Source organism: Mandrillus leucophaeus, unplaced genomic scaffold, assembly GCF_000951045.1.
Source record: "Mandrillus leucophaeus isolate KB7577 unplaced genomic scaffold, Mleu.le_1.0 Scaffold5, whole genome shotgun sequence".
NCBI lineage: Eukaryota > Metazoa > Chordata > Mammalia > Primates > Cercopithecidae > Mandrillus > Mandrillus leucophaeus.
This window is the reverse complement of record NW_012105364.1, coordinates 2459173-2474217: the sequence shown is the minus strand read 5'-3', so window position 1 is coordinate 2474217 and position 15045 is coordinate 2459173. Positions and strand designations below refer to the sequence as shown.

Below are 15045 nucleotides of genomic sequence, written 5' to 3'. Positions count from 1 at the left end.
TCACCATGTCCAATTCACAGAGGAGGAGCTGGGATGAGGAGTCTGGACTTGGGGGCAGGTGCCCAAAATTCATGTCTGTGGCTGTTTTTATGCCGTGCTGAGAATGGAGCAGCTGGCTTCCCCGTGCAGCCTGAGGGCCCCTTTCACAAACCACCCAGACTTCACCTTGGCCTCCATCCATCCCTGTTTTCTTCTACTTGACAGGAGGCAGGTATGATGTTACAGAAGGTAAAACTGAGGCCATACAGGAAGTACTGCCTTCTGCCTCCTCCTCTCATGTCTGCTTACCTTGCAGCCCTGGGGGTGGGAGGTAGGGGTTCTCACAACCTCCCTGGTGCCTTCTCTAAGCTTTGGAGCCCCTCTGTTCACAGGGCTCCGTGCTCTGTGGGGCTGGGACAGCATTGTGGGCAGAGACCAAAGCTGACATGGAAAGTGCCACTGGGCATGGAGTGTCAGGGAGGGACCAGATTTTCTGACTGCCTTTGAAATATGCCAGGTAAGAAAGCCCCATGCCAGGACTGCAGAGCTATCCTTAGCCAAGCAGAAAACAGGGCAGTCAAGGCTCCCAAGTAAGGCAATGAGTTTAGAGCATGGTCTCTTCCTGAGAGGCCTCACTGGGTGACACAAAGAAAACTGTCCCCTGTCTGCCTTGCAAGGTATCATTCAGGAAACTCTTCTGGTATCATCTGAGCCAACCTGCATTCTGAATGCAACCTCTGCGATCCTCTTCTATGCTGGCCACTGCTAGGATCCCGTGCTCTGTTACCATGCAACCTTTCTATACACTTGAGTGCACAGTTTCTGATCTGTCTGTGAGTTAGCCCGGCCAAGAGTTATGCATATTTCAGACAAGATCGGGCACATTCAGGGTGGCATGGCCATAGACTGAGTTACGTATACTTCAGTGTAGCTCAGTGGTTCTTGACTTTTTTCTACTATAACTTACCTGAGGGATGTCAGACCTTCCCCTAAGGAACTCAAGGACTCATTATGCCTGAGGCTGCCACCCAGAGATGTATTCGAGTTTAAGAGGGTGTTTCTAACTTTTAGAGGCACTCTTTGCAAAGGGGAGGGGAGAAGACAAGATCCTACTCCTACCTTCTTATACTTGAAAATTATTGGTAAATGTTATTGGTCACATGTAGTTCAGGTTCTTAGTAGGAAGAATAAAGTTTTTCTTCTTAATTTATAATGTTTGGATCCAGCTTACAAAGTGGCACATTTCAGGTGTTGGCCAGAAACAACAATAGCTGGACTGGAACCAAATTTCATCAGAGTGAGGTCCAACCATTGTTGGCTTCTCCAGGTATTGATGGCAAGGGTCTTCGGATCCCCAAAGAAAAGCCTTCAGCTTTCTGGTTGTTTGAGCCCTATTTCTGCCCCTTGGTTTATTTACCGTTTACCTCCACTATAATGCCATTGCCTTCTTCCCTCTTCTACAGAATAAAATGGAGCCACAAAAAAGGAGGCATGTTGGCAAGTGGCCAGCACTCAGGCCAGGCTTTACTGACCCAGTGACTCTAGCCCAAGTGCACTCACAGCCAGCTGATGGGTGTTTGACAGCAGTGGGAGGGTCCTCAGGTGCCACACACTTTAACTGTGGATCCAAACCAGAAAATCCTATAGAGATGTTGAAGGAGATGTTAAGGAGATGTGGAATCACTAAAGGGACAGCATATATCTTGTTCATGATTTTGTGGCCAGTATGAAGGTGGAGAAAAAAGTATCCAATGCCTTCTTCCTGGTGTTCAGTCCTGGAAAGTCAATCTCCAGCCCAGTAAGCCACAGTCAGGAAAGTCCAGGAATCCTGCTTCTTCCCACCCTCCAGTGTGTGATTACCCAGCGTGACAACTATATCCTGACCCATCATCATTCCCATGCCGCCATTGCCATATATTTCTTAAGGGAATTTGGCAAATTTAAAGAGAAGTCAGAAAGAACAAAGGAAGGGAGATAAAATTTGGAAAGGATACTAGGAAGGAAGAGCAAGGAAGATGAGGAGAAAAGACAGATCAAAGGGAAAGGCAGTGATGACAGAGAAGTGGAGGAAGGGAATTACCAGGAGGAAGTGGGAGGCAGGAGGCAGCCTCCCCATGGTACTCACGTGTTGTGTAGCACACACCAGCCACAGTGGGGGTCGCCTGAGCCAAGGCACTCGCCGCAGCTCCGATACTGACCACAGGACTCCACAGGGACTCTGGTGAGCTAGGATAGCAGGGTAGGGAGAAAGTGGTCAAGATTTTGCAGAACACCCAGTAGTGTACCAGAAGAGATGCTGCTCTAAATATCAAGTGGATCACCTGAAATGTTGCAGGAGCATGAAGGTGCTTGGAGCCCAGTGTGGGAAGGGACCTTGAGTGATTATGTTTGAGTAGGTGGCCACATATGCATCCAGGGAGACAAGCAGCCATATTATTTTCTTAGCAGTCTCCATGAATACAGACTCCATACTGTCCATACTAAGTTGTTAGAAAAGATATTTACAGCGTTCAAGTTTTCTACCTCTGAAACCCCCAAATATCTCTACAAATGGCCAATTCATCATGTATTTGTTTCCTATCAATTTAATAAGTGCAAATGGTCATTCTCACTCCCTCATCATTTCTCTTTTTCTATAGTGTTTCCCCTTCTTTCCAGTCCTCCTTCACGTTTCATCATTTTTGCTGCTCCAGAGAGCAGTTAGCCTGAGACCAAGACCCTTCTCTTTCTCTTCCTCCTTGCCATTTACCAAGATATCATAAGCTCACTCTGTAGCTGTTACTTACCCGCTCTTTCTTTCTCATAATGTTGGCCAACTGGCTCTAAAAGCTTTCACTATGGTGCTTTCAAAGAGCATCTGCTGCTATTTCTCCTCCTACCCACACTCTTTTCATGACTAGAGGCTTCCTCTCCAACCCAAAACTTTATATTAGCTTTCACCAGCCGCCTGCTAATGTAAAATGTTCCACATGACATTTTTGCTTAGCCCAAATGCTTCCATTTCCTGCATGCTCTTAAATATCTTTTGAATTTCTTTGTTCTCCAATGTAGCTTTGCCTTGATGTCTCTTTACATGACTTGCCAGCACCTGCTACATAGTAGGTACTCAATAATGACACACTGGATCAAACAGAGTTTTTATTTTCTTTTTATAGCCTTGGTCTTTATTCTCTGTTTTGCCAGTTTCTTCTTTACAAAAAGTTTTTTTTTTTTTTTTTTTTTAATTTTACATCATCCTTTTCCATTTGGGATACCTTTTCATCTCAATGGAGAATCCTACCTGATGTTTCAGTTTGAGCTAAGAGAATTTGATGTGGCCGTCCTTTTTAATTTCTCGCCACCAGACAACAGGCACAGAAAACTATAAACTGCGCTGACCTGGCTGAACCCTCTCTGTTACATGAGCAAATGCAGAGGCAGTGTTTCCCCTGCTGTTTTATGGGGCATGTGCCTCTGTAAAATGATGTCCGCTTGGCAGGGGCTACTTGTAACTCACGCACAGGCAAACTGGCACCAGAGCTGCTCAATTAGTCTCCAACTCTCTTTTGGAATTAATTAATAATTAATTCCCAATCCCACATGATCTCTTTTCCCTTAACTTTCTTATTCCCTTTATGCATCTTTTTGTTCTCCAAAGTACACACCAAGAGTTCTTAATGACCACACTGCATTTTCACTTCTTTCAAGCAACCTTTTAGCCTCCCTCTCCCATTCTGACGGCAGTGACCTTGACCTTGGTGGCCCTTCCTCCACCTTCTCAGATGTCTTTTTTGCACATTTGGAATTTTATCTTTTCTTTTATTATTGCTCATGTAATCTGCATGGGCTGTGCCTGGAGTCTGCCTACATACGACCTTCCTATCCTACTAATTAACCTTAACAATTAGTTCCTTATGAATTACCCACACTGGCTCCCCACCAGCCAAGAATTTGCCCTCTTTCTGTTGTGTCTTTAATTTCTCTTCTTACTCCTTAAGTGAGTATAGACATGCTAGTTATGTAAGCATATAAATAGTGACGCCTAACCCAAAGTACCTGGACTCCTAGGAATTCATGAGTGGTAATGAGGTCCACAAGCTATTTTCAATATTTCCCAAAGCCTAATGGAAATTGAATTGTTGCTGTTTTATGTTTTTTATTCATATTCAGTGATGTACGTCTCATATTAAAAATAGGAAATATGTTATTACTTAATAAATGCAGTTTGTTTAGTAGACAGAATCTTTCAAAACATAATGCACAGAGGGAAAAAATAATAAAAGGGGCCATAAATGGTGAAAGTTGGGAACCATAAGTACACAATAATGTTTTCATATGTTCCAGCTGCTTGTCTAGCACTCCATATTTTGCATGGGCTTAAACAGAAAATCATGCCTTGCTCAATCAAAAACATTTTCTTGCTTTAAACTTAATTACCATCCTCCCCAGTTTCTCCTATTGACAAGTTCTATAATCCACCTTGGATGGAATGTGGCTGCAGGTTCCAGAATGTTCCACATCAAGTCAAGAGCCAGCTCCTTGGTGAACGTGAAATTCTCAAAAACCTTTGCATTCAGATTCTTAAAATATTTTGAAACTGGTGTTTAATAATGTCCATACCCTGGAATTGTCAAGTCCCTCCTCTTGATTTTAAACATGAGTCATTTTTTGTTGGGTTTGAAAGAATGCAAGAGCCCTCAGAGCTAGGTTCAAATTCTGGCTTAACTGGAGATAAAAATCCCCCCTCCCCGACCCCCACCCCAATTCAGTTTCCCAAAGCACAGACAACGCAATGGTTTTGTAAATGGTCTGGCACTTTATAAGTGACGGCTATGATGGATCGCTGCTATCCTTTTTATTAATATCCTAATCCTCCTTGTACTGTCACTTACCTCTCCCCTACATCCCAGAAAACTCCTCTGACAGTCTTCTGAGGCCTCAGGAACTCTGTCAGGAGTTCAACAGACCTGGGAGAACTTTTCTTTTTTAATACCTTGATAGCGTCATTTCCTCCTTGAACTATGATATTTGCCCCTAAACCATTCATTGTTCCATGCTGTGGATGAAACCCGGAGTTATCTCATTTCCAGGACTTATTCACTATCTTTACTAGCTTCTGGAACAACTATCTGCTTTTCTTAGCTTTTCATGTAGGTGGGTCCATGTGAGACAGGGACACAAGTCCTGCACGGGTATCATGAGCCCTGACATAAGTCTTGCACGGGTATTATGAGCCTTGGGTTCCAGCCACAGTTCTGCCCCCCAGTTTCTTGGGTAAACTTGGACAAATCTCTCTCTGGGCTTCTTTTTGATGATCTGAGAAATGAGGAACTGGGCAGGTTAGCTCTGAATTCCCTTTCAGTCCTCACATCCTAAGTTCCTTGTTAATGCTCCGACAAAGTCTCTCGGGTCAACCTCATCTCACTTGTGTGGTTTTCATGGACATGTATAACAATGGCACTGGGTCCACCTTCAAGAAAACATTCTCTTGGTGACAATCATCCAGGCATCCAGAGCTTTCTCATCTTGAAGGTAAACAACGCAACTGCCTTTAGTCTGTCCTTACAGAATAGTTATATTTATGATTTAATCATTTTTATGACTCTCTCCTGAACTTCATCTAGGTTTTCTCTACTCTTTTTAAAGTGTGGACATTCAAATTGGGGAGCCAACAGGATTCTGACAGTCCAAGTAGAAAGGTTACCATCATTTGAAAGCTAGGTGCCACCTCCTTCACCTTGCCAGGACCTTCCCAAGGAAGGACCGAACCAGGGAAATCTCCCAGGCTCCACCATCAGGCAATAGTCTCTAGCATGGCCAAGGCCTCCCAGGCTGGCTGCACACCTCTCCATCTCTATCACTGCTTTGCCTCACTCTCTACCCCATGGTTAATTCTGCAAAGCATCAGAAGTTTTTCTAATACTTTCAATCACTTTTGAAAACTGGATTTAGTCCAACCATTTAGCTCAGTATAAATGTATTCCCTCATGTCCCCAGTTACCATCCACACCTTGCTAGTATGTTGCACAGGTGGCCAGATGACCTCTGAGCCACCTTGCCTCTATGATTCTTTCTCCCCAAATACCTAGACTTGCCACTCATAGCCTTACACCATACAAAGCTGCCTCTCCCAACCCCCATCTCCAACTCCTCTCCTGACCCTGGAACACAAACCACTCCAGATGCAGAGCCACACGATTAATTAAAACCACCCCACGCTGATTAAAGTCTTAAGCTGCAGTGCCAGGCATGCTAATTAACTGAGTGAGGGAATTCAGACCACAGGAAGAGGTGAAAAAAGAAAGTAATGGGGTGGGGGAGGGACTTCTGTTTGGAGAACAAATCAGATGGTGACATGACCTAAGCTACCATAATGATAGATGGTATCAGAGACCACAGAATATTGAGGTCTGTCCCTTGGTCACAAGACTCTAGCAAACGTGTTGATGGATGTGGCTGCAGCTTCCTTTGCTGCTTCTAGAGATGGGAGCCCCATCACCTCCGGGGACCTCCACGTGTGCATAAGTTGTGCTTGGGGAGAAGGATTGGGCGCAGGGTTACGGTAGGGTCTGCATAACATTGTCTTGGGACATTGTCTGGCTTTGTGCAAAAACCTATTAGGCAGTTTAGCAGTTCCTCAAAAGTTAAACAGAATTACTATATGATCCAGCAATTTTGCTTCTGGGTACACAAGCAAAACAAATGAAAGCAGGATCTCAAAGACACATTTGCACACTCAGGTTCATAGTGGAATTACTCACAACAGCCAAAAGATGGAAGCAACCCAAATGTCCATTAACAGATTAATGAAGCAACAATATGTGGTATATCCATACAATGGAATATTATTCAGGCTTAAAAAGGAAGGAAATTCTGACACATGCTACAACATGGATGAACCTCGAGGACATGATGCTAAGTGAAATAAGCCAGACATAAAAGGACAAATACTGCATGATTCTGCTTATGTGAGGTGCCTAGAGTAGTCAGATTCATAGTGACAGAAAGCAGGATGGTGGTTGCCAGGGACTGGGGAAGGGAGGAATAAGGAGTTACTCTTTAATGGGCAAAGACTTTCTGTTTGGGCAAATGCAAAAGTTCAGAAGATGGAGGGTGGTGACGCTTGCACCACAATGTGAGTGTACTTACAAATGCACACTTAGAAATAATTAACACTGTGAATTTTTGTTATGCGTATTTTACCACAATAAAAATATTGGAATAATCCTTTTGAGTGGACTTCACAAATTACTTCATCTTCAGCATGGCAGCATGGATATGAAAACACCTGTTCTCTGCTTTGCTCCTTGGGTCAAAGGGGCACAGCTTTTGCTGGTAGACTAATACAATCATGTTTATGAAACATTCTGAGATCTTTCAGTCAGAAGACAGGCATTGCTACTCTTTTCAATGTAATCTCAAATAGACAAAGGGTTTTGGATAAATGTCACCTATCATGTATCATTACATAACTGGCTCTGTCATTCTCAAGGTCTGGATACCTGTTCCCTGATTTGGAAAAATGATGTCATAGCCTTGTTCTTCCTGGAAATGTTTGCCTCCCACCCATTCCAAAAGGCCTAAATGAGGAGCTCCCAATTCAAATAACTCACAAGAGGTCAAATGGCCACTGATTTTAGAAAATTATCCTGCTGTTGCTCAGCCTCTGCTTTGGTATTTTTCATTCACAGTTATGGCCAGAAATCACCTGTGTGTCCTTCCCCATTTACACTTCCTTTCCCCCTAGATCACCTTTCTGGGAATCTGGGTGGTTTTATCCTTTTGCCACCAAGGTAAGCTTCCTTAAATAATATAATGTAGTTTGGTTTTAAATAATTGTAAATAAAATGATCATTTGCTGTTGTACCTGCAATCATCATCATCATCATCATCATCATCATCATCATCATCATCATCATCTTCCTAACCTGTTCAGTTCCAAAGGTCACAAATTTACAGAACAATGGCCTAGCATAGGAAGGCAATGAATGACTGAGAAGAGAGCAAAGGGTCCCACATCAGATTTTAAGTCATGGCCTTGGTCTTCATAAGTTTCTCCATGTGATGAGCTGAGCCCATTGCTTGGGGACCTGGGAGCCTGGGGGTACTCCATGGCAGCTGGAGGAATTCTTACAGCTTCTGAGTCCTGGCCCCCACTGCCCAACTCCCGCCTGGTTTCCCTGATATTTCAAAAGATGCTTTCCTCTGGCAATAGGGTCCCACTCTGCCTGTTGCTCACATTCTGAAGGGTGCCTGCTGTTCTGCTGATTACATTCAGAAATGTTCCATAGATATAGCATGCAGTCTCTGTGTGTATCTCTAATTTGTTTAAGCATTTGACATTCTGGTCAAAATGTGAGTTATTACTCCATTTCTACTCTTATAATTGGATGCTAATGCAACGATGGCTACACTGAGCCTGATGGTTGGAGTTAATTTAAATGTCCAAAAGGTTTCTTAAGTACCCAATTTCCTTCAAAATTGTCAAAAAAGAAAGAAAAAAAGAGGCAAGATGACCCATTAAGAAACTCCAAGAGGCTGCTGGGGGAACTGTCAAGCCGTGCAGATGCCGCACTTGGTGCTGTACATCATGCTGTCCTTCCTTGCCACTGTCCCCGAGCAGAGGAAGTAGAGTTGAGAAAAGTTACTCCTTTTCTGGAAAATTCTTAGCTCAGTAATACACGTGGGTCTCGGTGGCTTGGTCTTGGGGAGCTCCTCAAAGCCTCTCCGCTGGCCTTTATTTCCTTTGGTCACCACCGGTTGCCTTTCCAAGCTTTATTTCTGCTGGCCAGGGACCACACAAAGGTTTTGTGGAGTCTCCCTGTGATGGCTCCAAGGCCCTCACCACCAGGGCTGCAATTTGTGGCTGAGCAGTGGCTCAAGAAGCTGTGCTTATTTCAAGTCACTCCACATGCCTGGAACCCTGTCACTCCTGTTCTCTTTGCTCAAAGGTGGCAGGCGTTTCTGAACCTAGCTAATTGGTATGAAAGACAGATGTTAGGAGGCTGGTCCCAGGCTGTAGCAGATTGTATTATGAGTCCCAATTCTTCACTCCCTAAAAAGACTTTTATGTCTCCACCCCATGGCCTCATGGTGAATAGAGAAGTGGCATGCATTTCCCCACTTCTCGGCTTTTGGGCATGGCCTCAGGACTTGATTGGCCAATGGAATGGTAGGAAACTTGAGACGAATTAATGCTTCAGATGTGCTTATGTGCTCCTCTTTGCCTTCTGGGCTTCTGTCATTGCCATAAGAAGAGCTTCCCGAAATAGCTGTTTCCTCTTCAGCCTGGGCCCCAAAGGAACCCACATGGAGAGAGAACTGAGCCCAACTTATAGCCAGGAGACAATCCTGGCTGATGCAGCAGCTTGAAGCAGAACTGCCCAGCTGAGTTGAGCTTAGGGAGCTGACATGCAATTGCTTTGTAGAGCCATGAGTGTGAGGATTCATGTCTATTGTATGCAACTGAGTTTTGGGTTGGTTTGTTACAAAGCTTTATTATAGCAATAGCTAGCTGATACACAGGTGCTGGGCAGAAAGTTACACCAGGATGTAAAAGTCCCATGAGAGGGAGAGAGAAGAGGTCAGTCAAATGGAGGAGGGGGAAGGCTGCAGTGTGGTCGCTTCTTACCACCCTGTGCTTCAAATAGGTTATGCAAACATTGAAGGCATATGTACCCGGTACGAGTTCAGAAATTATTGAAAGCTGGGTCTGATATGATAAATGGCCCTTCTCAGTACCTCCCATGCTGGCCATGCTCTCTTAATTCTATGGTCATAGATCTATTGATCTCAGGAAAGTCTAGCCCCTGAGCAAAGGACTGAAGAAGACTCTGGAAAGACAATGTAGCCCTCCAGCTGTGGTCAGCTGACCAGAAGCACAGATGTGCTTCAGACTCCCTGTACTGGCCATCTGGCTTCCCCAGTGTCAGAAAATGATTTTTTTTCTACTTAGCAGCAGTAAAAGCTCCTTGGGAATGGTTTGCCTTGAGCTTTGCAATTCCTCCTGCTGGTGCTTGGGCCATGGGGCTAATCCAGCTGGGGCCTCACTTGAGGGCAGACAGAGGCACAGGGTCAAGGGCAGCAGCCTTGGCTACCACCACTATCCCTACCTGCCTCTAGGCAGGACCTCTGGGGTCAAGGCTGACGATATTTAGAATAGCAAAGGCAACTGCCACAGGGCATGAGGGTTGGGGAGCTGGGATTCCAAACTGTAATCTATTCTGTGTGTCTGGGTGACCTTGAACAAAAAGTTCCCATTTTTCATGCCTCACTTGATTCATTTTCAGAGTAGGGGGATCCAGTCCTGCTCTGCCTCAAAGAATTGGTCACAAAATGCTACCAATACAAATGATTTGGGAAGCTTCTTGTAAACGAAAAGTAGCAGATGTTGCGGAGGGCTGCAATTTGTTGCTATTAATAAGAATAAATGCCTAATAGGAAGCCAGTTTGCTCCGGGAACTCGGACAGCCAAGGAACGAGTGCCGACACCGGAATCATCAACATATGTTGGTCCTCATTAGCAAACGGCAGTAGCTGGGAAGCTGGGCAAGGAGCTCTCAGTGTGCTTTCTGCAGAGCCTCGAGAAATCACCCCATCCTCAGGCTTCCCAGTGTGGGCTGCGCTGCAATGGCACGTGATTGTTATTAGCCAGAGCCCTCGCCAAGTGGGAGAGCGATCTGCTTCCCTGCTGCATAGACGGAAAAGCCATAGCCCAGAGGAGCTGAGCAGCTTGCCCAAGGTCACGCAGCAGGGTGGTGGCAAAGGTGGAAATGGAAATGAAGCTGGGGGCTGGAGCCCACCCTCAGGCCTGCCAGACACCACTGGTTCCTGGAACATAGTACAGGGGATTGAGAAACCTCTGGTCCCTCTGCTGAACACAGGTCCTGTGTTGAAAACTTCACAGCATTCAGGCTACTTACTATACTATCAGGAAGGTTTGGCTGAGTTCAGGGGCTGAGGAGCCCCCCTATGGGCAGATCACCAAGAAGCAGCCCTGCAGAGAGAATGACAATTGGTCTCAGCACAGCCTCCTCCTCCAGGAGGTTTTCTTACTCCTTCAAATGTGGTTAGGGAGAAAAATAGAGTTTGAAATAGTTTTATCTCAGGGACAAGTGAGAAGCAGAGATCTGGGGGAAAAACAGACCTGGGTTTGGATCCTGGATCTGCCATGACTGTGTGACTTGGACAACTTATTTAACTTCATCAAGCCTCTGTTTCCTCATCTAAGCACCCTGATGGGTTGTTTCGAAGACTAATTGAGATGACACATATGAATGTGTTAGCGTTATGCTAACAGCAACTCTGTTGTTCCAGCATCTTCCTCCGATAAAATACCCCTGTGATGGGTGGTGCAAAGTCATCTCTCTTCACTCCACTACACCTAGTACTCAGCTTATGTGCAGTAAATGAGAAAAGTAAATGAATGTTTGCATGCACACATAAATAAATAAGTGAATGAATGAACGTGGTTCCTGTTACACTTGTGCATACTCCAAGAATCCCCTGGAGATCATTGATTTGACAATCTTGGCTCTACTCTAAAACCTATCATTTCTAGATTATTGCCACAGATTAATCTCTTAGTGTAAAGGTTAAATCCTCTCATTCTCTGAGCTCTTATGCTCACATTCACATACAGGCTCAGGAGACCTGACTTCCTGACTTCCAGGGCTGTGGGGTTGCAATGTGTGAGATTCTCTAGCTAGGCAGATCCCATGCATTTCGCAGAGGAGACTGCAGTCCCAGAGCAGCCCTGCCAACATGGAGGTGCAAAGCAATGGAGGATGACAGGAGTGTTCTGGCATTCACACAGTTAACAAGCCAAGGGGGACTTTGGAAACATTCTAGCTGCCAATCGTCTCATTTTTCAGTTGAAGCTCAGTTGCTGCAGGGATTTGTCCAAGGCTACATGGCTACCAACACTCTTCATTTGATACCCAGTCCCTAGATACGGACTCCTGGCCAAGATGCTCATTCTTGACCCAGTCTTAAGGTCAGGGCTGAAGCAGGGGCAGAGCCTCAGGGCCCCACATCCTGGAGGAAAATGCAAGCCTCCCTCCCCATCCCCAAGCCCAGCAGGTGGGAAGGGGCTGTTGTCCTGGGGATCAAAGTGCTGCTCCTGTTCCAGCCCATCTTTTAGCGAATGACACAGACAAAGACTATGGCCCCTTCTGAACTGGGACCGGGAACCTGCTGTTGTGTGTTTCCCAAGCACAGCCTGCTCAATGGGAGCCTTTGTTCCTGCAGCCAAAAAGAAGGCGGGGAGGGGCTGGCACGGTGACACCTAACTCCCGGCCCAGGCAGTGGAGCCACGCTAGTCCCCAGGCATATGCTGAGGCTCCCTAGCTGGCTGGCACTGGCTCCTTGTGGGAAGTGGCAGGGCAGGCTGGGCGGGTACTCCTTTCTCCATCAAGCACCTGACCCTTCTCTCTGACTTCCTTCTAGTAAGGGCTCTGCTGACCAGCATCCCCAGCAATGCTCTAGCTATTCAAATCACAAAAAAACAGTGTGTGTAAATGATACATTTTGTGAATGAGTGCACAGCAGCCCAAGGGGGTGTGCCCAGATGTGCATGTCTCAGCACAGGAGTGGCATTTGTACACACCTATGGGCAGAAGTGTTCTGGACCACAGGAGCATGTTTGCAAATAAACACATCTTTCCCCACAGGAAACCAAGGCTGGGTATGAGGCTTCTCTGGCTGGGAAACAAATATCTTTTTTCCAAAAGGGATTTGACTCTGGGAAAATCATGGTGCTCAAATGGTTGGAAACTGATATTCCTGAAGGAGAACCTTCTAGGTCCATCAACATGGGGCCCCACTCTCCGGAGACCAGGTGCTGCTGGATTAGAAAGGAGGCAGAGATGACAGATGACCCAAGGAATCCTAAATCGTCTTCCTTCCATCCTATCTCCTACCTCAAGGTACCCACCTACTCTCCTGAACTTACACGAGTTCCCATTTTGGGATCAGGGCCCAGCCTGCTGCTGGGGAAAGGGGAAGAGGGCCCTCTTGTGTCTGGGCCACCCTGGACACAGGTCATCTTTGCCTACACAGGCAAAATGCAGCTTCTTCATTAGGAGATATGGCTTTGAGGGCATCTTCCAGTAATTCTTCAAATATGAAAGGACAATTGTTAAAATGACAGCATTCTAAAAGGTGTATTTTGTCCTGAGATGGAGTCTCACTCTGTCGCCCAGGCTAGAGTTCAGTGGCCTGATTGTGGCTCATTGCAACCTCCGCTTCCTGGGTTCAAGGGATTCTCCTGCCTCAGCCTCCTGAGTAGCTGGGACTACAGGCACACGCCACCACGCCCTGATAATTTTTGTATTTTTAGTAGTGACAGGGTTTCACCAGGATGGTCTCGATCTCCTGACCTCGTGATCTACCTGCCTTGGCCTCCCAAAGTGCTGGGATTACAGGCATGAGCCACCATGCCCGGCCTCTAAAAGGGTTTTATGCCTTAGAAACTGTCGGTGAGGGTTTAGATTAGTGCAACCATTTTGAGGAGTAATTTGGCAGTTATTACTGAAACCTAAAATGACCCAGCAAGTCTTCCTCTTGGAATCTTTCCTGCAGAAATACTAGCACCTAGACACCTGTGGTTGGCTGTGGATATTCACTGTGGCTTTGTATGTAGTAATGACTGTTTGGAAACAACATATCCATCCACAGGGGGCTGGCTAAAGAAATCATGGCACATCTACACTCTAAGATAATAGTCTGTATGTATCAGATGGATGAATGTCTATGATTCATCTTTGAGTTAAAAAAACAAATTTTAAAAACAGGGTATATTAAGACTCAATGTTTGTTTTCAAAAGATAACTGTGCAGCTGTGTACACATATATATGCAAACTTTGTGCAAAGAATAACTTCTAGAGAGATACCTAGCAGATATCTAGCGGATACCTACTATCTGCTAACAGTGGTTAACTTTGGGGAGTTTGAATTTTTCACAGACAGGGTATTATAGACCGGGAAATTAAAATAATATTTTAAAGATGCTTTAACCTTTAGTCTTTTAAACTAAATTAACTGTGCAGCTCAAAATTTATTTTAGGGTGACAGCTTGAATTTTTCTTTTTTCTTTTCTTTCTTTTTTTTTTTTTTTTTGAGACAGAGTCTCACTCTGTCACCCAGGCTGGAGTGCAGAGGCGCGATCTCGGCTCACTGCAACTTCTGCCTCCTAAGTTCAAGCAATTATCCCGCCTCAGCCTCCTGAGTAGTTGAGACTACAGACACACACCACCATGCCCAGCTAATTTCTTTTTTGTATTTCTTTTTTGTAGAGATAGGGGTTTGCCATATTGGCCAGGCTGGTCTTGAACTCCTGACCTCAAGGGATCTGACTGCCTTGGCCTCCCAAAGTGCTGGGATTACAGTCATGAACCACCACATCTGGCCCAACTTTTCTTTATACCCACAAGATTTCTAATATTCTGGAACTATGGAAAGGGCTCTTGGCTGCTTGGTCTCTCCCTCTTGGTTCACCTTCTGACCAGCAGCACCCTGGAAGTGAGCCCTGGGCCATGGGGGAGTTTTCTCCTTATAAAATTAACTATCCCATATCGGGTGGGAAAGTCATTGTTTGGCAATGCACTTATTCAGTGATGTCACCTGTCCACCCAGACACCAATTCCACCCAACATGCAGAAGACTCTATCTCTCTACAAAAGTTACTAGGCGAGGACCAGGGCACCTCTGCCTACAGCCCCAATATGTGCAGATGCTATCATGCACTATGTTTGCATCAGTTTAGTTTCCATGTGGAGGAGTCATGGTATGCTGGGACATCACTGGGCGGGGGTCCTAGGACCTGGGCTGTAATCCTAGACCTGTTCCTCACTTGCTGCAAGCCCTTAGCAATTGTCTTCATCTGTTTAGCTTTCAGTGTTCAACATAAATTGATCTCTATCGTCCTTTCTACCCAGAACATTCCATCATAACTAACTATCGTATGGCTAGAAAAATCTCCAGGAGTCTCACTCCAGGATCTCCCTCAATTTTATTCTCATCTGGGTTACTTCATCTATCTGTATGATAGGGACCCTCAGCTCTGCCCTTTCCCTAGCTCTTGTGAT

At 45.4% G+C, this 15045-nt stretch overlaps 1 protein-coding gene across 2 annotated transcripts in view; it reads right to left on the bottom strand.

The window, feature by feature from the left end:
* The window catches only part of PLXNA4 (plexin A4), a 539940-nt gene that overhangs the window by 126835 nt on the left and 398060 nt on the right, over positions 1-15045 (bottom strand). For both annotated transcript variants that reach the window (XM_011995835.1, XM_011995836.1), the window contains one exon: positions 2105-2205. In XM_011995835.1, the coding sequence (XP_011851225.1) occupies positions 2105-2205 (101 nt within the window). The remainder of the gene's footprint in view (positions 1-2104; positions 2206-15045) is intronic.